The following is a 23,132-nucleotide window of genomic DNA, read 5'->3' on the forward strand; positions in this document are numbered from 1 at the left end:
AAATTGGATGCTTATCTTGCTGGGATCCTATGACCCCAGCTGACTTCCTGCCCTTTGGGCAGGGGGCTGGACTCGAGGATCTTCCGAGGTCCCTTCCAGCCCTAATGTCTATGAAATCTATGAAATGTCCCCGTTTTCCTTGAGTCTTGCTTGTTTTCCTGGCATTGCCCCAGATGCCCTCTGGAAATACTTGTTCCCATGTGTTTCTGTGCGGTGTTGGTCAGTACTATTCCAAAAGCTAAGATGCTTTATGGGCAGTGAGATTAAAGTAGCTCTGAGAGTTGTTTCTTCTGACTCCTAAGGATGAGCAGAATCATTCTGGGGGTTAAAAATAAAACCCTCTTGCAGAGGAGGGGGCAAGTATGTGTCTGTAATGAATCGGTGCCCCCAGAAATACCTCAGTTTAACAAGAGGGTTTAGTTACACCCAGAGGCATTAGAACGCAATCTGTAATATATATATAACCCACTAAAACCTGCATGGAAACCTGAGGACAAAATTACCCCAACTCCAGCAGTCTTGCAAGGACCCTTTGGGGTGAGAAGCTTCACCTTGTGCACAGCTTCAGCACCCCAGGTGGCGCAAGGACTTTCACTACTTCACAATCACACTGACTTTGTTACCTTCTGCGGCTATTTAAGTACAATTCTGTAGCAACAGTCAGTTCCTCTCCCTGCTGGGGTCTCCTCTGTGGGGAAGATGTCAATGAACCTTCTCCCAGCTGCACTCAGACCTGGCTCCCCTACGATCTTGCCGGGGCGTCTTTCAGTGGTTCTGCGAGCATATCAGGGAGGGAAGCTGGAAGCACACTGGCTCCAGGCAAAATGTCCCCCACTGTTGCAGCTCCTCTTTTCCACTTTCCCTCCTGCTAGCCCTCAAAGCAGCCTGGGGGCTGTAATTCAACCCAGATCCCTGGGTCTGGAGCAGCCTCGCACCTCTGCTTAACGCAAGGGAGGGGTTACACTTGGACTAAATTTTAGCTGGAGCTGAACATTTTATGGCTATAAAAGCAGCTGCTCAATGCAGTTGGGAAAGATTGGTCTTTCTTTCTGTTTCTCTCTGAAAGGCACAATGCTGGATTTCTTGGTTTTGGGAGGGGGAAGTCAAAATAACTAGAACTGCAAGATGGGAAACAGCACAATAGTCTGTCTCACCAAAACCGGGGAGTAGGAATGAGGGAGCAAGTGAATGTGTTGCGTCATCAAGCCAAAGAAGCTGAAGTAAATTTCCTTACGGTGTAGGCAAATGTCCAGCTGTGTTAACTCTTGTCTAACCCAACTGGAGCCTGTAAAGCTGGGGAAATATTTGCCTATTATGCCAAACTATCAAGGATGTGGTGCTGTACCTCAGGCCATGTTGGAGCAATGATATGGCTGAACTTGTTGCTTTATGCTACTTCATTCCCATGCGCATTTCTGTAAATTTATAGGGCCTTTGTGTTGGGTATAGTAGAAAAATCTAGATGAAGTAGATGTTACAAAACATATGGGTCTACATTGATTCTTGTTGTTGGGGCGTTGCATGAGTTTATGTATTTTGAATATTGCGGTTTTAAAATAGCATCTACTCACATGCCACTGTCTTTAGCTAAACCTGTAGTTTAATTTCTTTCCCCAAATGCACCAGAAACAAGGATGGACTGAAGATGGATAAATGGGGAAACTGAGGTACAGGAAAGGGGGTTTCTCCAAGTCATTGTCAGAAGGGGGCTTCTGATTCTCAGTCCCATACATGAGATTGCATTGCCCCTTATCAGAGAGATCCTCAGAGCCAGTGCCAAGCCCACCTGAAATGCTTGCAAATGGACATGAACCACTTGAAGACCCTGATCAGAGCTTGGAAACCAGTGCAGATTGGTAGTAGACGGAGCTCTGGGTTGGTAATCGGGAGACCTCAGTTTTGTTACTGACTCAACTACTGACCTACTGCATAACCTTCTCTCTAAAAGTTTCTTCTCCGGTCCCTGTCTCTTGCCTATTTTAACAGAAGGTTCTTGAGGGCGGAAACAGTCTTTTGTCATGTGTCTGCCCATCACCTAGCGGGGCTGGAATCCGATCTGTATTCAAGCCTCCTGTTGATATTGTCATGCAAATCACAAGTAAGAAATGGAGCAAGGGGTTGTCTGGCTGTAAATGTTTTGCACAACACTGTTAACCTGCTGACTCTGCTGGTAATTCAGTTACCCTCGATCAGTCCAGCAGTGACAAGCATGTACTGGAAAGAAGTCGGGGCATAAGCTACAAATGCTGTTGCACAATGTGAGATTCTGCAGGCTTTTTCAGGGCTGCCACCTGTCTATGTTGCAATCTCCTCTAAGGCTGGAGACGCTGAGTTTCTTCTCTATTTTCCTGGCAGGTGTACTGCTAGACATCCAGCAGCATTTTGGAGTCAAAGACAGTGGAGCTGGCTTGCTACAAACAGGTAAGAGTCTGTGTTTCCTGTCTGTCTGGGTTTTTTTCCCTTAGGGGGTATCTTGTAGGTTTTTTGAACAAAGGTCAGGCTGCCCTTCTATGCACGTGTTTGCTTTGTTAAAATATAATGGGCTGGCAAATAATTCCTGACTGAGTAGCTGTGCACTTGGCCTCCACTTAGCAGTGGCTTAGTTTGCTGCATCCAAATAAACTCGAGTTTGATGGCCTGGAGGATGACACCAGCTGCAGCCACATTTTGCCAGTGCATGGGATAAGGATGTTTTGGGTGCAACAGGCAATGTGAGTGAACAAATCTGTTCTCTTAGCTTATGGGAACTGAATTAAGGGAAGAGAAGTCCCAAGCCACAGTGAAAGACAGCCACCTTCCCGAGTCTTAGGTTGGGCATAGCAGCTCAGCAGTGGATCTAGTTCAGCTGAAAGCTTGCACTGTGTATATAGTATGACTCCTCTGATATATAAAAGTCATACTGCATGTCTGCCCTCTTAAACGCAGGCAGCACAAAGTAATACAGTATAAACAATCAATGCCACTATTGGAATAAATTAATAAGCGTGAACGTTGCAGGAAGGAGCTAATAGCCATTCCTCATATGTTTAGCTCATTATCCTGTTGGTTTAGTTGGTGAAAACAAAGCCTTTGAATTTGGGCCATTTGCATCAGATACTTCTGGCCTTGCGTTTTACAGAAGAAGGGTTGTTAGATCTCAGGGCATTTCCTTGTGCTACAAGCTGTAGACTTTTCTACTTAGTCCAGGACAAACCAGGTATTTTGGCCTCTGGTGTGATGTGGCTTTGGTTGATGCCTTAATCAAATGGAATTTGAAGACTCTGATTGATAGCCCCAGGATGACAATGATAACGAACTAGTTGATGTTTACAGAGAGGAGGTAAGCCAGTCAGGGTGCAAATGCAGTCTTTAAGGGGAAAAAGAGCCCTCTTGCAAAGGTGACTGTCAAGGTGTCAGAGGCCTGGAAGTTTGGTGTTTCTGTTGTCTTGCATTGGTTTTCTGGTGGCACTAACAAGGAATATACATGCATCTCAGTAAATGAGACTCAGGAATGCTGCTTCTTATCTGATAAAGGATTTTAACTGGTAAGCTTTTTGCGGTGCTGTGTGTAGCTTCTAGCTCAGTGAGGTCCTGACCCATAACTAGAGCTCTTAGGCACAATTACAATCCAAATCAAATCAATAATATTGTGGCTCTTAACAAAAAAATCCCATCTCTGGTGCAGTTGCATTGACAATGTTGGGAGTGATGGTCTAGTCATGTTTCTTACCACATTTTGCCAGGGGTGCTTGCTGCACTTACACCTTGGTTTGCTCCAATGAATTAGAGTCGTAGAGAAGTATGGCTGGAAAGGCTCTCCACAGGTCATCTAGTCCAGCTCCCCATTTGAGGCAGGATCTTCCCTATCCAGACCATCCTATACACATCCACTGTCTAACTGCTTAGCAGAGTGACACAATGAACCCTGAAATAACCACAAGGCACCCTAATCTGCCACAGGGGGGCAGGAGGAACATGGCAGCCAATGTTATGCTGTTGCAAAGGTGGTTAAAATATGCTAAGAAGATCCCAGGAAGAGGGCCACGCCACTGCTACAGAGGAAAGCAAAAATTCCCACAGCCTGTACTGATCTGACCATGGGGTTAAGTTCCTTCCTGACCCCATCTATGGTGACTGGTCAGACTCTGAGCAGAGGGACGAGATCCTCTAGTTGGGAACCTACAGTTTTAAGAGCCGGCAGAAGCATTGGTGTGCTCCAGTCAAAATTCTCATTCTTGGCTTCAGCCAACACCCAGTGCTTCTGAGCAAGGCTTAAAAAAACTCTGACACGTAGCAGCAGGAGTGGAAAAAATTCCCTCCCGGTCCCATGTGGCAACCAGCGAAGCCCAGAAGCACAGGAAATACCCATACCAGAACATAAGTACCCCTGTGCCTAGATCATCCCTGACCAATGCCTGTCCAACCTCTTCTTGGACACCTCCAATGACAGTCTACAACTTCCCTACGGTAGTCTATTCCACAGTGTTTTAACAGTGAAGAAGTGTTTCCTGATACCAAATCTAAACCTTTTTCATTGCAACTTCAAGCTTTTGGTCTGTGTCCTACTCTCTGCAGCAAGAGAAAAAGATTTTTTCCCTCTTTTTTTTTTTTTTTTTTTTATGGCAGCCTGTCAGGTATTCGAAGACTGCTATCATGTCCCCTCTTAAGCACCATTTCTGCAAGCCAAACATGCCTATTTCCTTCAGTGTGTCTCCTTGTATGACTTGCCTTCCAACCCCTTTATCATTTTTGTTGCCCACCTCTAGACCCTGTCTAGCTTCTCCATATCCTTTTTAAAATACAGGGCCTGGAACGTCACACCGTATCCTAGATGAGGCCTAACCAGTGCCAAGTAGCGAGGCACTATCATTTCCTGTGTCTTGCACCTAATGTCTCTATTAATGCACTGCAAATCTGCATTTGCCTTTTGTGCAGCTCTTTCACATTGCAGATTCGTATTGAACCTGTGATCTATCAACAAGGCTCCCAGATCCTTCTCCATGGTGCTGCTATCCAGCCAGGTATCGCCTATTTTGTATTTGTATTTCTGATGATTCTTCCTGAGGTTCAGCACCTTGCACTTGTCAACACTGAACTTCATTCTGTTAGCTCCAGCCCAGGTTTCTAACCTGTCAAGATCCCTCTGAATTTTGCTCATGTCCTCTAACATGTTCACAGTCTTTCCCAGTTTTGTGTCATCTGCAAACTTGTTCAAGAAGCACTAAATTCCAGGATCCAAATCATTAATAAACACCTTGAACAGCACTAGACAGAGAACAGACCCCTGCGGGATTCTGCTCGAAACCTCCTGCCGTTCTGACATGGATCCATTTATAACCCTTTAGTTGTGGCTACTGAGCCAGTAGTCTCTTCACTTTATAGTAGTTTTGTCTAGCCCATATTTCTCTAACCTGTTTGTGAGAAGTTCATGTGGAAACCTGTCAAAAACCTTGCTGAAGTCCAGATACACTACATCCACAGAATTCCCTTGATCTACCCAAGTAGTTACTTTGTCACAGTTTGTTTGTTTGAGGGTAGGGGCATTATACTGGCCCTTTTCCAGGCTGTTAGTGTGGCGAAATGCTGGATTAGAGACTCCGACACCGCTTGGTGAGCCGCGGACTTTACGGAGCGAGCAAGTATGCGGCTTGTGGGGCGGGATAAGAGGTGGCTCGTCGACCGCCATCGAGGTTCGCCTTACTGGCACAAGTAGGCGAAATGCTATACGCTTTCAAAGTTTATAGTAAAAGGGTTTATTCAACTTACCTGGCCTCACCCTCTTACGAATAAGAGGGGAGACTGGCTGGAGCGAAGTTGCAGCTCAAGTATAAGCGAGGCGGTATGGTAAGGATTTCAGTTATAGCTATTACTAAACAAACATTTTCTTTTGGGTTGACTCAAAAGATAAGACTACAAAGTTACATAAATGTGAAAAATGCCACGCGGCAGTTATACAAAATGAAGTAAAACATTTACATGACCTTGTGCCGTGGGGCAGTAGAACATGTATGCAGTGGTTTCGTTTGTAAATGGGTTAATAGTGAGTATATTCTTTTCTTCATTGGGCCTATTGGGAAGTTTGGTATAGACAAAGGCACTTACAGAGTTTATACGATTTTGGATACATTTTGCAACACAGGAACAAATGCATAGAAATATTATAATAGGTATAAATAACATGAGGAGTGTCGAAAGTAGGTTAGATAGCCAAGATGAAATATTAAATCCTAATGCATTAAAAACTTGAGAAAGTAAGTTGTTGCCAATGCCAGCGATGCTGTTAACACGGGTAGCTATTTTGCGAATGCTAGCGACTTGTTGATTGAGTGGGATGGAAACATTAGGGATCGCAATACAACATAGGTCATTAGATAGGTTAAGGTATTGGCATAGGCCACCATGTTGGAGTAATAAGGTGTCTAACGCAAGACGATTTTGTATAGTCATTTGGGAAGTGGCCTGTAACTGCTGGTTAAAGAGAAAAAGGCTGTCGGCTGTACGGTTCGCTAATAACTCTACTTCCTCGGCTAATTGGGCTAGTGCAATGCGGGCTTTTGTAATGCCGACTCCCCAGATAAATAGGCCTTTGGCAGCCCAACTGAGTGTTTGGACGACTCTTTCATTGTTGGTTAGCTGGCTCCAGACTGGGCTATATGTGGTTGTGCGCTTAGATATATGAGCTAATAAGGGACTGGAGGGGGAGGCCGTGTTGGCCATGAGGGGAGGACAAAAAAGAATAGAGGCGAGAAAACAATGGGTATTAGTAAGGGAGGCAGGCAAAACGGTGAATAAGTGACCATTGGAACATGCCCAGGCTAGGCCAAGGGAAGCTGGCATGTTTTGCTGACAAGGGGGATTTCTTGGGAAATTGTGTTGTGACCAAATGGGGGGTCCGGTTGCGTACGGGATGGGTTGTGGAAGTCTATGGCTGTCACAATGAGCTAAAACAGCATGTAATATTGGTTGATAAAAAGCAAAAAACGAATTGTTACCATGGCTGCCTGGAGCGCTTAAGCTGAGTGCGTGGGAAATATTCCAATTAGTTGGGAGAAGGGTGGTACGTGAAGATGTAAAGGATATAAACCAAGGGGGAGAAACAGTATGAGGATTCCAAATTAATGAAGAATCGGGGCGGATCCAATCTTTACCTTGAGGATTCCTATGGAACGCTCAACAACGCCATTTGACTGTGGTTGATATGGGATGTGGGTGTGCCAGATGATGTTGTAGGTACTTCAGAAGGTTACTAAGGCTTTTGATATAAAGGGTGGTCCTCCGTCGGATTGCATTTCGTTTGGCTCTTGCCAGAGGCTCATGGCCTGGAGTAGTGCAGATGCTAGTAAAAGTGTGGACGGTCGAATGACAGAAATTTGTGCACCTGTGTCTAGTAGGAACTTGATTTCTTTTGCTTTTGGTGAGCGGAGATGGGTCTCTGATGGGTAGAGTGATGTAGGAACATGGGTCTCGGAATTGCTGAAGGTTGCCACCGAGGTTTATTGCCTCGGTGGCTGCTACTCATTTTTTGGCTTCGGTTGGCGGTTAGGGTCCCATCCGAATTTGATAGCAAGGGTTAATTGTTCTTCTTCTGAAAGTTTTTGTAGGGTAGCCTTGTCGAGTCCAGATCGTCCCAATAAAAATCCAAATCTTGCTCGTTCTAGAGGTGTCCGAATGGGTGGCCCTTCGTTCTTTTCTTTTCTTTGCGACTCCCATTGCCCTTGTGTTTGTTGTGGTTGCCACTGTCCTTGGGTTGCCATACCTTGGGAACTGCCGTCAGTGGTAGCGGTGGTAGCTGGGAATGCTTCGCATTCGGGGACTTCAGGTGAGAATTGTTGTTGTAGGTGTAAGATGCTGCTACAGGGTTGCCCGACGGAGGCGAGCATGATGAGACGTACTGCCTGTCCGTAGACGGTCCCGTAGACTTGATACGCCTCCTCTACTCCTTCGGTGGTGACGGGAACTCACCCGGGGTCCAGCAAGTGCTTTTGGGGCCAGCTTTCATCTCTTTTTTCAAGCTTAACTCCGTCTATGGGATTTTTTTTTGGATTCCATTGTAGAAACGAGCATCCGACTATTGCAAAGACTAGTTGCAGGGCCCGTGGCCTTTGAAGGTTGTTGAGGTCTCCTTCGTGTCCTCTGTAGGTACAACGCAGGATACCTCCTGCAGCTAGGGCAGCAGGAGTTAGCAGTGGTAGCTCATCTGTGTCATCGAGTAGGCTTGTATCGACGCATGTCCCTCCGCTCCATGTTGACTGTCGCATTAGGTAGTGCGCCTCCGCTTTATCAAGGGTTTCTGTGCCGTGTTCTAGGACCAGACGGCCTAGCCACGTTACGGGTGTTTCACCTGCTTGTATTCTGGTGTCTAAGTAGAGCTCTCGGAGTTTGCCGCGGTCTTGTGACCGGAAGATGACAACTGTCTTTTCTTCTTTGTTGTCCGTTGTGACTTTGTGGGTGGTAACAGGCAAAGCACTTGGTGGCGAGTTCACTGGTGGCAATGATGGATAAATTGCTGGCGGCGGGGCAGTGACGAGAGCTGGGGGGGTTGGGCTCTGAGTACGGGGGTGGCTCTTTTTTTCCGCGCTCCTCCCAGGAGTGTTTTGGAGCGGTTGGGGTGGGGCGAATATATTGCTCCGCCTCCTTTAAGTACTCGCGATACAAGATTCGCGATAGGATTTCGGTTATAGCTATTACTAAACAAACATTTTCTTTTGGGTTGACTCAAAAGATAAGACTACAAAGTTACATAAATGTCAAAAATGCCACGCGGCAGTTATACAAAATGAAATAAAACATTTACAGCTAGTACCTCTTCCATCTCCCAAGACTTTATATATTATTGCCAGGGGCTCTGAGATCTCCTCTGCCAGTTCCTTTAGTACCCTGGGAGGTTCATCAGGCCCTGCTGACTTGAGCTCATTCAGATCCATCAAAAGCTCTCTGACACTCTCTCATTCTTGCTCTCTTGTTCTCTCATTCTTCAGCTTGTCCCCTTCCTTATTCATACATTTTTTACTAGGTGTCTGGGTCATATTTTGCAAGGCACTAGACAAGATCTCTGTGGGAATTACTGCATCTTGCAGGATAGGGCCCTCAATTAAACTTTGCAGACTAGGAATGAGAGTTTGGCTTCATGGGTACACCAGCAAATTGTCTGCCAACCCCATCTTGTTAATTCTCCACCAGCTGCTCTCCTTTTGGAAAGGCAGAGTTCAGCTAAGCTGATGCATGCAACACGTGTCAAGAACAGAAGGCTGGAACTTTACAAATACCGCTGATGAGTAGGAGCATCAATCAGTGATGCCCAAAATGACATTGGATCTCAGTCCAGCCCTGTTTTGTAGCAGTTATTTTTATTTATTGCGCCCCTAGGAACAGATCCTCCATGTAGACAATGAGTGCTTCCAATAAAATACTCTGATGGAAAAACCTCATCCTCTAAAGCAAATATTTGATCTTAATCCCCCTTGCTATGTGAAGGATTATTATTATTTATTTCTATAGTGAAGAGGCAGGCCACCTAAAGGCCCTTTTATTGTTTGGAATATTGCTAATAGGAATGCAGTAGTTTCTGTCAGCAACAACATGCCCCTTTGGTGAAGAAATGCAGCACCCTCTCTGTGGTCATTTCCTGGTCTGGAAGGTGTTCCCATGTGTTCTTTCTCCTAGGGGCACTGAACTGAAAGTTTTGGCCATTTCATATCATCTGTGATAACTTTGCACTTCTATAGCACCTCTGATCCAGTGATTTCACAACATACTGAAGGCCTGATTCTGCCATTGTGACTTAACTAGAGAAGTGACTTTCCCTGTAAATAGTGGCATGGATACTAACTAGACAGCTCATTCAGTAAGCCACAGATCACCAGGAGTGAGTCAGAGCCCTGAAATAATCTATATTGGCATCCACATTTTACAAGTCAGAAACTGATGCAGTGAATTTAAGGAACTTGGCCAAGGTTTCACAGGAAACCTGTGGCAGAGCCAAGAATGGCACTTTCATGTCTTCACCTTTTAATTTAGCCTGCAGATGCTATCCAGGGCCATTGAGACTGAAGTACACTCGTGCCCCCAAGATGGCCCTTCCTATCACAGTAAAGTTTGCAGCATTGAGCCCGTACCTACCCATGAAAAAGTGGATTTTGGTTATCAGGATGTTGATCTTGCACTTAATGTGCATGACACTGACTTCAAACTTTAACAAGAGAGAATGAGGGATTTGTTGATAGCCATCAAGTCTTTAAGCTGATTTCATCAGTCATCAAGTCTTTAAGCTAATTTTACGGCAGTGGAAACCCTTCTAACCATAATGCTATAGAAAGTTATTTTGGGAAAGATAGTGTTGCACACCCAAATAATGGAAGAAAAAAGGAACTCTTGAAATCTGAGTTCATAGCCTCTTAGTCCTGCACACACAGGCCACGTTCACATGGGAAGGGGCTTACATTTACAGCAGCACAGATAGTAGTAGTACAAACTTGTGCCTCTTCTTTGTGCTGCAGTGCACGTCCCTGCCTGTGTGCTTTGCAGCAGGGCACGTTGTCCCACTGCGCTATGTGCTGTGGGAGGACTGGCTGGGGCACAGGATCCCTCAGGGGGCTAACTGGCAGGCATCCCCTGTGCTGAGGCACCCTGTGCCCCAGCCCGTCCAGGAGCAGCTCATGGAGGAAGACAGTAAATGGTCCCAGGGCTGCCAGCTCTTCCATCTCCGTGCACTGCGAAGCCCCCACACCAAGGCACCCTGAACCGCCGCCAGGCACTCCCCACCTGGCTGGGGCCCAGTGTACCTTGAGATGGGGGAGTAGGCAGCCTTGGGTTGGCTGCTTCCATGTTTCCACATGCCTCAGCGAAGGGCTCCACAGTGCAGAGACAGGGGAGCAGCCCAGCCAGCTGGGGAATGGCAGCCTCAGCATGGGACTCTGCAGCGCGCCTGGATCTGGCCACTCCGTCCATCTCGCCGTTGCTCCACCTAAATGCACAAAATCTACCAACCTCTGTAGCCCAAATGTTTCTGAAAAAGTGTGGGATTGGGAGCTGTGCAGAAAGAAAATTTGAGTTGTATTTTGTTTCTTTGTGCTTCTAGGTAGGAGTTGCTATGCAAACCAGAGATGTAACAAGCTGTTCACAGGAACCCTGTAATTCTTTATGTGGCAAAATTACCTGAACTCTAATGCCTCAGCCATAATGGAACTGAGCAAAACGCAGTCATCTCTATTAACGAGGATCCAGTGACAGCAAAGGACACGCTGACAGATGGGTCACAATTGCTGCTTGCTTAGTAGTATTTTTCAAGACATCAAGGCACATACCTATGATGACTCCCAAGCTTCAATTATTTCTTGATGGTGCTAAAACTGAGCCTTGGGCTTCTTACATTTTTAGAAGGCTGCCTGTAAGATGCTATTTAAATAATTGTTACTGAATTTTCCTGGATCCTTGTGTGTGAGTGTTGCTTTGTGTGGTTTTGGCCTGTGGATCCATTTAGTTTCTCACCGGTTGCTAGACAGAGGGAGGACAGGGCTGACTGATATCTGTGTGTGCAGAAGAAGCCCATAGTTGGGTTACACCAGGCAATTGTGATCAGTCAGTACAGCTGTTGCCAGCCCTGTCCTGCAAAAGATAATTGTGTAGGGTTGAGCTGCAAAGGAGCTGGGGCTGGAAGAGTATGTAAGGCTGGCAAAAGTTGGCTTTATAAATCATCTCTGCTGAGAGGAGGGTCACAAAACTGCTTCAGATTCTTGGTTCCTTGTTTTTATTTAAAAAATGAAGAAGGATCACAGTTTGAAAATCCCAGTTGCTTGCTTCTACCTGCCTCCAACTTCTGACCTGTTCAAACACTGCTCTCACTAGTGCAATGCACGCTTTGCTAAATTTTTCCTCCTTTCTTCAGTCTCTCTCTTTGTTTTTCATTCTTCTTTTCACATGCCCCTGGAGTTTTTTCCTCTTGCAGCTATTGCTATTTTCTCCTAAGCAGAACACAAATCAGAGGAAGGTGGCAGTTTTTTTTATTTGGGAGGGGTAGCATAACCTACCTGGGAAAAACTGAGAGAAGAGACAGGACAGAAATGTCTTGCCCAAGGCCTCGCCACCAGCCGGTTACACAGCCAAGCGTGGAACCAAGTCCAGTGTCTGAACAGTTAAAAATTCAACACAATGAGTTGGTCATTCCCATTGAACGCCATCCTGTTCCAGCCTGCATGGTCTGATCTCAGCGGTGACAGAGTAGAAAGCACTAGCGTGCAGGCACTGCAGTCTGCTGGAGAAAAATGATCGGGGAAAGAGCTATGGGGTGGGGGAAAAAAAGAAAGGTTATTTTGTAGGGCTGCGGACATCTCTTCAGAGGAAGTCCTAATATCCAAAAGCCAGTTGGACTGGGTCAAGAGCAAAAGAGACGAAAGGAAGGGAGCAAGTCATCTCGCACTAGACTTCCTCTCCACCCTGCCACCCCCAGTGGGACTGAACACCCACAACTCCAGGTGACTTCAGTGGGATTTGAAGACATCCAGCACCCTGCTGGATTTGGACTGCTTTCATGCCAAGGGCTTTTGAATGTCATGGCTTCAGCACAAGGGGAAAATCAGTAAACTCATTTTGGTTGTCCCACTTGTCTTTGTACTGCTTCATTTCAACTTCCCCACCTTTCTGTATCATGACACGATTGCAGGAATTAAGACATAGCTATATAGAACAGCTCCAATTTAAGCAATAATGATTAAGAAGCAAGGCTGTGCATTCAAATAAAATGCCTTGATGAATGCTTTGGGGGCAAGGCTAGCAGGACCGGGCTTAAATTGATACGATTCTGTTACTTGAATGCGAAGTGTGCTGGTTATTCTGAGCACAGTACGTGCTGAAATAAAATTAAAAGGCTCTCTGAGGCTGGCAAGTGCAAGGATGTTGAAGATATTCTTTTGTGTCTCCCTAACTGGTATCAGCCTAACGTAATGAAGGGCTGACAGGCGGGCTGGCTGGGGGACAGAGGAGCGAATGCAGAAACTCAGAGCTGAAGTCACAGGTTCACATCCCTTTGGGTCACCTTCAGAGCCACGTTGTTACTTTCAGTCTGCTAAAGGGCCTTTGCAAGCTGCCCTGAATCTCAATCCATTTTCCGATTACAATTACGCAGGTGCCTTTGTTGGAAGGCTCTGCAGAGACCTAACGGCATGAAGATTCAAGTGCTCCATTTCTCTAGACAGCTCCTTGCAGGTCAGGGCTGGGGCACTGCTGATGCTTGTCAGCCTTAGACTCACAAATTCCTTTGGTCCTTTTTTATTCTGGAAAGGCTGAATCTGATTTGCATTTCTGTACTGGTTATTTCCAGAAAAGACCCACCCTCAATTAAACATTCTGCTTTGTTATTAAGAAGAACATTTTCATATTTAGTTCTGTATTTTTTTTAAAGTGATCCAGTTTTGCAGAATAAGGCTAATAATGCCTTAGGACATTTATTCACAAAATAGGACCATATGAGGTAACAAATGGGTCCATTATTTGCTTTGGTTCTGTTTCCAATCTACTCCCCCTCAAAAAAGAAAAGGAAAACGTGTTCAGAAAAAAACCAGACGGCATCTAAATCTGCACAATATAAACTGGTTGGTTGTGCAGAATTATTTCCAAAACCCTAAATGTCTGCATTGCCAAATGAGCTGACACTAAATGACACCACTATTCAGGCTGTTTTGAGTATACAGAATAATAATAATTCCTTTTGCCTTTCTTTAATGTATACATAATAATAATAATAATCCCTTTTGCTGTTCTTTAATGTTTCCTTTGCTCAGCCTGGCAATGAGGTTTAAGACTTGTATGATACTCAGATCGATTCAGGCCAGAGAGAATTCTGAAAACCTGCTGACAACAGAGCCAGGTAGAGAAGATAAATGGCAGTTTAGCAGCATGGTGGGTATCTAGATGGCTTATGAAATTGGTCCTTGGACACGGGCTTCCACTTGCTCACCAACTGGTTCCAGGTTAGGTCAAGTATTAACTGAGAAGTTCTTGCAACCTGAGGTTCTGATTCAAGAAGGCACTTAACCCTATACCTAAATCCCACTAAACCCACATGTACATTTTAGGTGCTTTCCTGAACTGGGCCCCGAAGGCTGTTGGGTCAGGTTAAAGGAAAATGTTGTTAGTGTCCTGCTGTGATCCCCTTGCCTAGCCAAGGTCAGCTGCAAAATACACCTTTATAACATGCACCCTTGGCTTGGCTGAGAAGGCAGTCTGACAGATTCCCTGCAGACCCTTCAAGCCCTGCTTTTGCTTCATGTTGTTAGTGTGTAGATTCCTAGAGGGGACCAAGCAGGTCAGCAGGTGAGGGCAAACCTTAGTCTCCCGCCAGCGTTAGCCTTGACCCTCCCCATGCATGTGAATAGTGCAGACTGATTTTTCTGCAGAAGAATTTTATTAGATGTTGCTAATGTGGTGATTAACGCATCCTTCATTGTGCACCCTTGCTGCTGGTCTCCTTTGGACAAGGGCAGGCCCTGCCAGTGTCTGTGCTGTGTGACCCAGTCCCCTGGGGTTATGGCTTGAGCACCTTGCACCAGTGTTGAATTAACTTACGTAATTGTTCACAGCAACACAAGGAGAGCATCTTCCTATAGACATCCAAGATGTGGGCTGTCGTCATTCAAAGCCCTAACGGTTGTTACATTTGCTTTAGTACATCTTGCCCATCTAGTCCCAGATATCGCCACAAACCGCAGGACTTCATCCAAATCTTTTAGAGTGGAAAATGGAATATCTTTATCATGTAGTTTTATGCAAGAGCAACCTTATTTTTAATCAGCAGGACGCTAGCTGGCATTGACAGCACAGTAGACTTTGAATGCTGTGTGTGGCTGGTTCGGAAGAGAGTGCATTTCACCCAGCTCTGCCTTTGTTAACGCCAGGCCCCATAACCACTTGGCCTTTTCAAATAAAGAATTAAGCGTTTTAATAATATGAACAGCTGTTCTGATGGAGTCATTAAACAGCTAGTGGCTGCTGACTGCTCGAGGAACGAGGAGTGGGCTCATGTTCTCAAAGTCTTGTGCTTTGTTTATTCCCCCTCACCCCATCCTTTCCTTTGACACCAGAAAGCTGGTTGAGCTGAACAGCAAATCTGCCTGGCCTTACCTTTAGGCTTTGTTGGGCACTTACGGTTAATTTTGAAGAGTAATGAGCAGAGGCACAAGGGAATTTTTCTTGTAGTCTAAATCAGATGGTCTCGTGGAGCCCACACCCACTATCCATCCGCTCTCCTTTATACTGGTCTGGATCTGTGCATGTAGGTGCCACTGCCACATGTGCATTTTGGGACTGACTCGAGATCTGTTGCCAGCCTGGTGAGAGGGTCTTTGCTTTGACTTTTCTGGGGCTCGTGTCAGGGCATTTTATGAATTACAAGGAAGAGGAATGTGAGTAGTGTTTACAACACATTCTGTTTACACAGTGTGTTTCACCCAGGGGATCCCAAAAAGCTTCTTAGATTTTATTTTTTTGCAAATTAAAAAAAAAAAAAGTTCGCTGCTTTTTTTTTCACCTGAGCTGTGTTGCTTTCTCAAAGCACAAGTTCTGTTCTACAGAGTGACCGTCTGCGGTTGATAAGCAGGTCGGGCTGGTCAGTGCTTGGCGAGATATTTCTAAGTCAAATCCACCGCGGTGCAGGTGGAGGTGTTGGAGATGGAAGAGGCTTTGGATCCAATAGATGTTCTTCCTTCTGATTCATCTGGATGTAACATCCTGGCATAGTGCTAGGGAGCATGGTGATATCAAAGATGCTGACTCTCTAGCAAGGTGGAAAGCATCCCTGTGAGCTATCAATGCAATGGGCCTCTAGTCACTCAAAGTACTATGATATTTATTGACTTGGGGATGTCTAGTATAGATATAGGCATGTCTGGGTCGTGATCCAGTTTGAGTGACAGGTCTGTTAGACTAACATGCCTAGTTACAGTTACAGTTTGATAAGGTACGCATTGGCGTTTGCCCAAAGGTGTTGTGTGCTGTTGAAACAGTGCTTTTGTGCAACCGTTCTTGTGCATGTACACATGGGCTTTAAAAAGGTGTCCTTTTGTAACCATAGGTACCTCGGTCCTCTGAAAATGAATTGTATACCATTTGCCACAGCAGCCCTCTCTTTCAGTGCTGCTAATTTAAAGAACTGCTTTCCAATTTGCATCAATTACACTGAACTGTCTAAAAGAGACTGCCATGGTGGTTCTGGAGAAACCTTCCCTTTCAGCGCACACGCCACATCCTTATCAATCTCTGTCCCATGCATCTTGCAGCACTCTGTGCTTTGTGCTCGTTTCAGAAAGGAGCCTAAAGAAAACTGTATCAGGCATATGTAGACTTGCTAGTGAGTGAGAGAGAGGGAGCGTGCGAGAGAGATCCTAGACTGACTGAATAGGTGAGATTAAGAATAATATAAATTGCATCTGACATTGATGCAAAAAACCATTGTATTTCCGGTTTAATTGGAGAGCATTTACCATTAATCTCCCATTGGATATGAGCACTGAGACGCTTGCCGGGTTACTTTTCTCAGAGTTGTTGTGGCAGGGTGTATAATTACTCAAGTGCAGCAAATAGATACAGTCAAGTTATTATAACAGCTAATACTCCAAGGGATCTGCTGCTCCTCTGGTGGTCAACCAATTTCCCTTGGTGTGTTAACTGAAGTGGAGAAATATCATAAAAGCAGGATGAAGCAATTCAGAACCAAAGTTGTGGGTCTTTTTACTATGCATTTAGTCAACCCAAAAACACAATTTTATGGTTAGATCACAAATAGATTATTTCCAGTAATAGCCTTGCTCCTTTGTAGCACAGTTCTCTCATATCCTGACTTGATGATTGTTCTTATGAAAAACGTGAGTGAATATGAAAAATGTTGGTTAAAACTTTTGGCCAAAGTTTTCACATTTTCATCACACACACATGAGGTTTTTTCTTTTTTTTCTTTTTTTCCATTTTAAGCATCCAACACATGTCAGATATAAACAATTATTGGCGGAAGGGGGTGGAGAAAGAAAGGTTTAACAGAAATGTTTCCATTCTAAGTTGCTATAGTGAGGAAGATGGTTGTTTTCCATCTAAAAATTCCTTAATTTTCAGCATCTGAACTCTGGGTTTGCCAGCGAATATCTGGAACATTTAAACTGAAAATTGACATTTTGTAGAAATGTCAGTTTTGACACGCATCCATTTTTGCATCAAAATATAGATAGTGAATTAAAAATTAACAGGCTCTAGTTATGTTTTTCCCATATCTTTGCTTTACTGTTCGTTTCAGGGCTTCTTTTCTTGCAGTTTCAACATGTATTGGTATGTACCTTTTCAGTACTTTCTTTTCCTGCTTCCTTGTCTTAGCTGAATTTTGAATTGAGTTGTGACAGCTATACTTTGTTCTGTTGTGGATTAACAATTTGAATTGATAGGACTAGTATTAATCAGATTTTATCTGTGAGCAGTTGCCTTAGACAAATCAGATGTTGCATTAATAATGTTCAGTTTTTCTGCTTGGAGATTAAATGTAATGTAAGTGCATCGTTATAGGAAAATGCTAATAGGTTAGCCAATGAAGGACACTGGGGAAGCGTTATGGATTGGGGCACTGTGCAGGGCACTCGGATCTAGATCCTTTTCCCAATTCTGTCATTCACATCCTGTTTGAATGATCCTGGAGGAGGGCACAACCCCTTCTACCTTCAGCTTTCGTTCTGTTCAGATGCCATTGGAAGCAGGCTTTCTTTACCTGTATGTACAGTGCTTTCCATTGCAGTCTGGATCTCTGCACTCTCCTGTAATACATATGGGCTAGGGACAGACATTACACACAAACCAGATTAAGTGACCATAAATTGGTTTAAAACTGTGACAGAACGTAAGTTCAGTGCACATAAACCAGTTATAAAATGGCTGAAACTGGTTTAAGATGAACCTGGTTGAATGTAGTATCAGACTTAACTGATTTGGGTCAAACAAGTTTATGCAATGTCTGTCCCAGACCCCTTTCTGGTTTAAGTTAAACCAGACTCCCCCAGCATCCCAGATGCTTTGCAACCCTGGGCTGGGCTGTTTGTTCCAGAGAACAGGGCTGGCTCTACCCTTCTGCTCCCTGACTGGAGCTCTGGGGCAGACTGCAGGCACAGCAGGGTCTGCCTCACTTCCCCCTGCCCCTTCTCCCCCGACACCATTTGCTTCTCAAGTAGGGATCCCCCTCTCCCTCCCTCCCTCCTATCTCCCACAACATGGACCCCAGTCCCATGGATTCCGGGCATGTGGTATGCTAGCTAATGCTGAGAGATAGGTAGGAGTGTGTGTGTGTGATGCTAGCTAATGCTGAGAGATAGGTAGGAATGTGTGTGTGTGTGTGTGTGTGTGTGTGTGGGACAGGACCAAGGCAGATGGGACAGTGTCTGCTTGGGCTTTTTGGAGCTAATCAACAGGTCAGCTGGTAATGTCCCTCCATTCTTTCCTTTGAAAAACATGTTTAAGAAGAATTTGAACTAATGACAGAGGCTTTCGTTTTCTTGAAGGGCTGCTAAACGCTGTGTTATCAGCTCCCTGCTGGCTCCTTCACCTGTCAAGTTTGCAGACAGTATGAAGAAGCAGGGAAAGGGAGATTTGAGAAGCTCAGTATCATCAACAGATGCATGCACTGCACACCCCCTCTTTGTCTCAGGTTGCTAGCCTGGGGCTGGGGCTGGCAACACTCCCACCGCTTGAGCAGCAAGTGGGGAAAAGCCTGGGACTGTGCAGGGCGGGGGTTTAAACCCTTCCCAAATCAGAGCATCCTGTGGGGGCCTGGCCACACTCCTTGTCAGCTCAGCAGTGCGGAAGGGAATGGAGGGCTGCTGTAGCACACCCCCCCCCCCCCAGCTTCTAGCCTGAGCCACTGCAGGCACGTGCCTGCATTTCCTCAGTCCAGAGGGAATGTCTGTTCAGTTGCAAACCAGTTCAACCTAGGCAGGTTAGAATAATCTGCAAAGATTGAATCAGTTCAGGCTCAGGCTTTTTGAATGTCTCTCCATAGGGGGTCTGGTATAACTAGTACTTCAGTGTAGGCCCTAAGCTGCCTCCTTGAGTAAAAGTCCCATGAACTTTGTCTTCAGTGGAGTTCTAATTAAGTGAAAACATCTAGGTCGAGTCCCTATTTAGCTTTCAGATTGTTTTTACCAGTTGAATGTATGATGTACACTCAGAGTTCATACTCTTTTGCCCCTTTAATTTCTAATTACCATCTCTTTCTGTATTTTCTGCACTGAGATGCTGATGGTCCAGTTTTATCCAAAGTTGTTGTGTAGCTTCATGCTTCTTTATTAGGCACACTGAGGCTTTGTTGAGCCTAGATGGTAATAACAAAGCTGTCTGGCTGCCCTTGCCCTCAGTTCCTTACCATGAGATGTCACTGACAAAGTCCAATAGATAGAGGCATCTCTGTGACATGGGCATTATCAGTGACAGCACTGGTGTCAAGAAGTTGGGGAAGTTATAAGACAACTTCACAGGAAAGGAAAAATGAATTTCCTCTCCATTTCTGAAAGGCACAGGATGTTACAGGAATTTAATTCAAATGGAGCTGGGCTCTTAACTTAAACATTTAGGGCCCTCCTTCTCCCCCCCTCCAAAACAACATTCAATTTTACAGAGGCCGTGTGTGGCATTTAGAGATTTAACTCGCTGTAAATCAAGTAGTTAAATACTAAATGGCATAAATGACACCTGCAAAATTTCTCCCATAGTAAACCACAGGCTCCAAATTGGTGACTGGGTTAAGGACCCTTTAAAAATCAGGCCCTTAAAATAGATTTGAGTTGGGCAGAGTGGAGGAATGTAGTTGTTGTGGAGATGAGTCATATTAGTAGTTAGATATAGACATAAAACCACCTCATTCACTCTTCCAGGTAGAATTTCTTTGTTGATCTGGTCCACAAGGGAAGGCCTTGCCATTTCATCTGGAAAGGCTGTTTAGTTTTCCTGGTACCTTCCTTTGGTCACCTGCTACCACCAGTGACATCTCCCAGGTGGGTATTTGCAGCAGCAGTGCCAGAGGGTTAAAAATGCACATGTTGCTTTATGTGGACTGGAAAGCAGCTCTGCAGTTTCTTTGGCTTAGTCGTGCATCTGCCCAGAAGCCACCTAACTGTTGTCTGCCTCTGTCTGAAGGGTGGTAGGAGGTTAAAGTCTTCTGTTTGTCTCCACCTGAAGGATGGTAGCAGGTTACTGTCCAGAAACTCCAGCCTTTGTTAGACATTAATCATCCATAATCCTGGTGCTGCCAGAAGGCTGGGCTTCTCAAGTTGAGCATTTGTACCTTGGAATAAACAAAGGTGAGTGTTTATACAGAGGGTGGAGCAGAGGAGTGGTACTACCCTTAGACTGACTTATCTCACACACGTTGTGGTGGAGTAAGAGAGGATACAGAAGGCTTAACACTGGATCCTGGTCTTTACTGAGCAGGGTTTCTCAGAGCTTAAAGGGCACACCTTTTCTTCCCTCCATTCTTGTTGAGCACCAGGGCAGAATTCCCACCTAGGCCTTGCCCATGCTGGGGATTTCAGCCACAGACCTAGTTGTACCATGCAAACCCTTAGTGCCAACAGGTTGAATTGCTACAGGCCATAGTTTGTACCAGCACTTAGGACTGGGATCGCTAGCAGTGATACGAATCCTCTCTCTTCCTGAGCTAGGGTTTGACCCAGTGTGTGGCAAATCTTTAGTGCTCGAGGAAATGCTGCAGAGGCAGACCCTGCATCTGTAATGGCTGACACACCCCAAGGTAGTGTGGTTTTCTAGCAGTGGGCCAGGGCCACCTCTTCATCTGGGCCTTGCCAACCCACTGCATTTTATAGTGTGTGTTAATAGGAGGTGGCGGCAAGTGGTTCTGTTTGGTTTTTAAGTCCAGCAGACTGTGAATTTGCCCTGTACTCCATGGCACGGCACTCTGCCTTCCTGGCAAGAATGTCACAACAGAGGAAGCCCTGGCCAGCGTCTCTACGTCTACTTAGAGCAGTTTGGCTCTACCCTTGCATTCTTGTGTAACCACTGTCACCAAGAGTGATTTGTCAATATGCAAATCACAAGAGACTGTTTGCTTTGGATGTTGAGCTGAACCACTAGAGTCTTTGGACTGGTCTGGAAATCTTAAAGGAGTAGCCTCTCTCTTTGTCCTGGCACTGCCCGTTCTGGGCCCGGCCAAGGATAGGAACGTAAAGCTGCTCAGAATTGCAGAGATTCTTGGCTTAAAATGATCCAAGGAGAGGGGGGAAGACATGTTACCTGTTCCATACTAGTCTGTCGGTCCTCAGGTGGTGTTTACTATGTGTGAAAGTTGCCTTTGGTGAACACATGCTGACTGTTCCTAATCACTGTCTTAACCTGCAAGTGCTTAGAAATGGATTTCTTGAGGATCTGCTCCATGATGTTTCCAGGGACTGAGGTGAGGCAGACTGGTCTGTAGGATCCTGGGAACTACAAGGGCAAGTCATGTCTGATCAGTCTGATTGCCTTCTGTGATGAGATGACTGGTACTGTGGATGTGGGGAGAACAGTGGATGCGATGTACCTTGAGTTTAGGAAGGCTTTGATATGGTCTCCCACGGCGTTCTTGCAAGCAAACGAAGGGAGTTTGGAATGGACTGTAAGGTAGATAGAAAACTGGCAGCATTGTCTGGCTCAAAGGGCAGTAATCAATAGCTCGATGTCTAGGTGTCAGGTGATATCAAGTAGAGTGCCCCAAGGGTCAGTCCTGGGGCCAATTTTGTTCAATATCCTCATCAGCGACCTGGAAGATGGGATGGAGTGCACCCTCAGCAACTTTTCAGATGACATCAAGCAGGGAGGAGTAGCAGGATTGGGCTAGGATTCGGAGACATCCACAATTCAAGGATTCAAGGGTAGGGCTAGGATTCAGGGAGACATCCATAAATTGGAGGATTGGACCAAAAGAAATCTCATGAGATTCAATAAGGACACATGCACAGTCCTGCATTTAGGATTGAACAATCCCATGCACTGTAGGTTTTTAACACCCAGCTGGACAAAGCTTCGGCTGGGATGCTCTAGTTGCGAGTGGTCCTGCTTTAAGCAGAGGGTTGGACTAGATGACCTCCTGATGTCCCTTGCAACCCTAAGTTTCTATGATTCTGTGATTGTTGGGTAAGAGACTTCAAAGTTGTATGGGGCAATTACTATGTGGCCGCAGCAATGTTGGCAGATGGAGGTTGTGCTGCTTTAAAACTCTGTGCTGCATAAGTTGATTCTAGAGCAGTGATTCTCAAACCGGGTCTTCTGAGATCCTTTTAAGGGTGCTGCAGTGTGCTGCGCAACATAGCGCTGTCGGGTGTGCCGGTCACCTCGCACATGATTCACAAGATAAACCCAGAGATTTCAAATAGGTATCCACAGTGTTAGAAACATTCTGACCTGATGCGCTCTTTCTGAGTTCCCTGCAGTTATTCGAGTATTTTTATGTCGCCAAGAAAGAAGTGAAAGCTAAGAGCTGGCATTTCCCAAGGGGTGCCCCAAATCTAAAAACATTGAGAATCACCGTTTAAGCCATCTGCACCGTTAATGTGTATGCTATGTGAAATTTGGTGCAACTGGTGCTCTTCTAACAACAAGAAGACTTAGGTAAGAAATGGATGGAAATACCAGGAAAATGTTAATGCAGGTTGCTGAGTTTAAGCTTCATGTTCACGATCTCGCTGACAGCTTTCCTCGCAGGTTTCTCTCCTTTCTGCAGGCCAGAACCAAAGCCTGGTACATGAATATTACATGAGCTCCCCACTGGAAATTGTTCTCCCTTTCCACTTTTGGTGTGCGGATGCTGTTTTTGTTCCAGTGTTTGTGAAGCGTGGTCAAAGTTTAAAAACAGTTAGCCATTCTGGAAATGTGATCCTTGAGACATCTTTGGATGGAAGGTGCTTGATAAGGGCACAGTGTCAGTATATTTGTGTAAAACCTATAGGTGGGGAAGAGCTGGCTGTGTAACAGAAGGCCTCTGAAAAGAGCAGGAGGGGGAGAGAGAGCAGGTTTCCCTGTGAAACAAGTTGGCTAAATCTGCCCTTGATCCCACTAAAGATTTTGGAGGACTGTAGAGACGATAATACTAGATGTTACAAATAAATGCCAGGTTCATATGAAAAGCTCCCTAGTGAGCGATTCCT

At 45.3% G+C, this 23,132-nt stretch overlaps 1 protein-coding gene and 1 long non-coding RNA gene across 2 annotated transcripts in view; both read left to right on the top strand.

Moving 5' to 3' along the window:
* LOC109316925 (protein spinster homolog 2) overlaps positions 1-23,132 on the top strand; it is a gene marked incomplete at its 5' end in the record, with an annotated part of 169,584 nt that overhangs the window by 43,772 nt on the left and 102,680 nt on the right. The window contains one exon of the mRNA XM_019545296.1: positions 2,356-2,421. Coding sequence (XP_019400841.1) covers positions 2,356-2,421 — 66 coding nt within the window. The remainder of the gene's footprint in view (positions 1-2,355; positions 2,422-23,132) is intronic.
* On the top strand, positions 9,834-21,825 carry LOC109317036. The gene is made up of 3 exons (XR_002102957.1): positions 9,834-9,844; positions 15,625-15,630; positions 21,646-21,825. It is a non-coding gene; the product is annotated as an uncharacterized LOC109317036 (long non-coding RNA).

The sequence above is a fragment of the Crocodylus porosus genome, unplaced genomic scaffold (genome assembly GCF_001723895.1).
Source record: "Crocodylus porosus isolate Cpor-Errol unplaced genomic scaffold, CroPor_comp1, whole genome shotgun sequence".
NCBI lineage: Eukaryota > Metazoa > Chordata > Crocodylia > Crocodylidae > Crocodylus > Crocodylus porosus.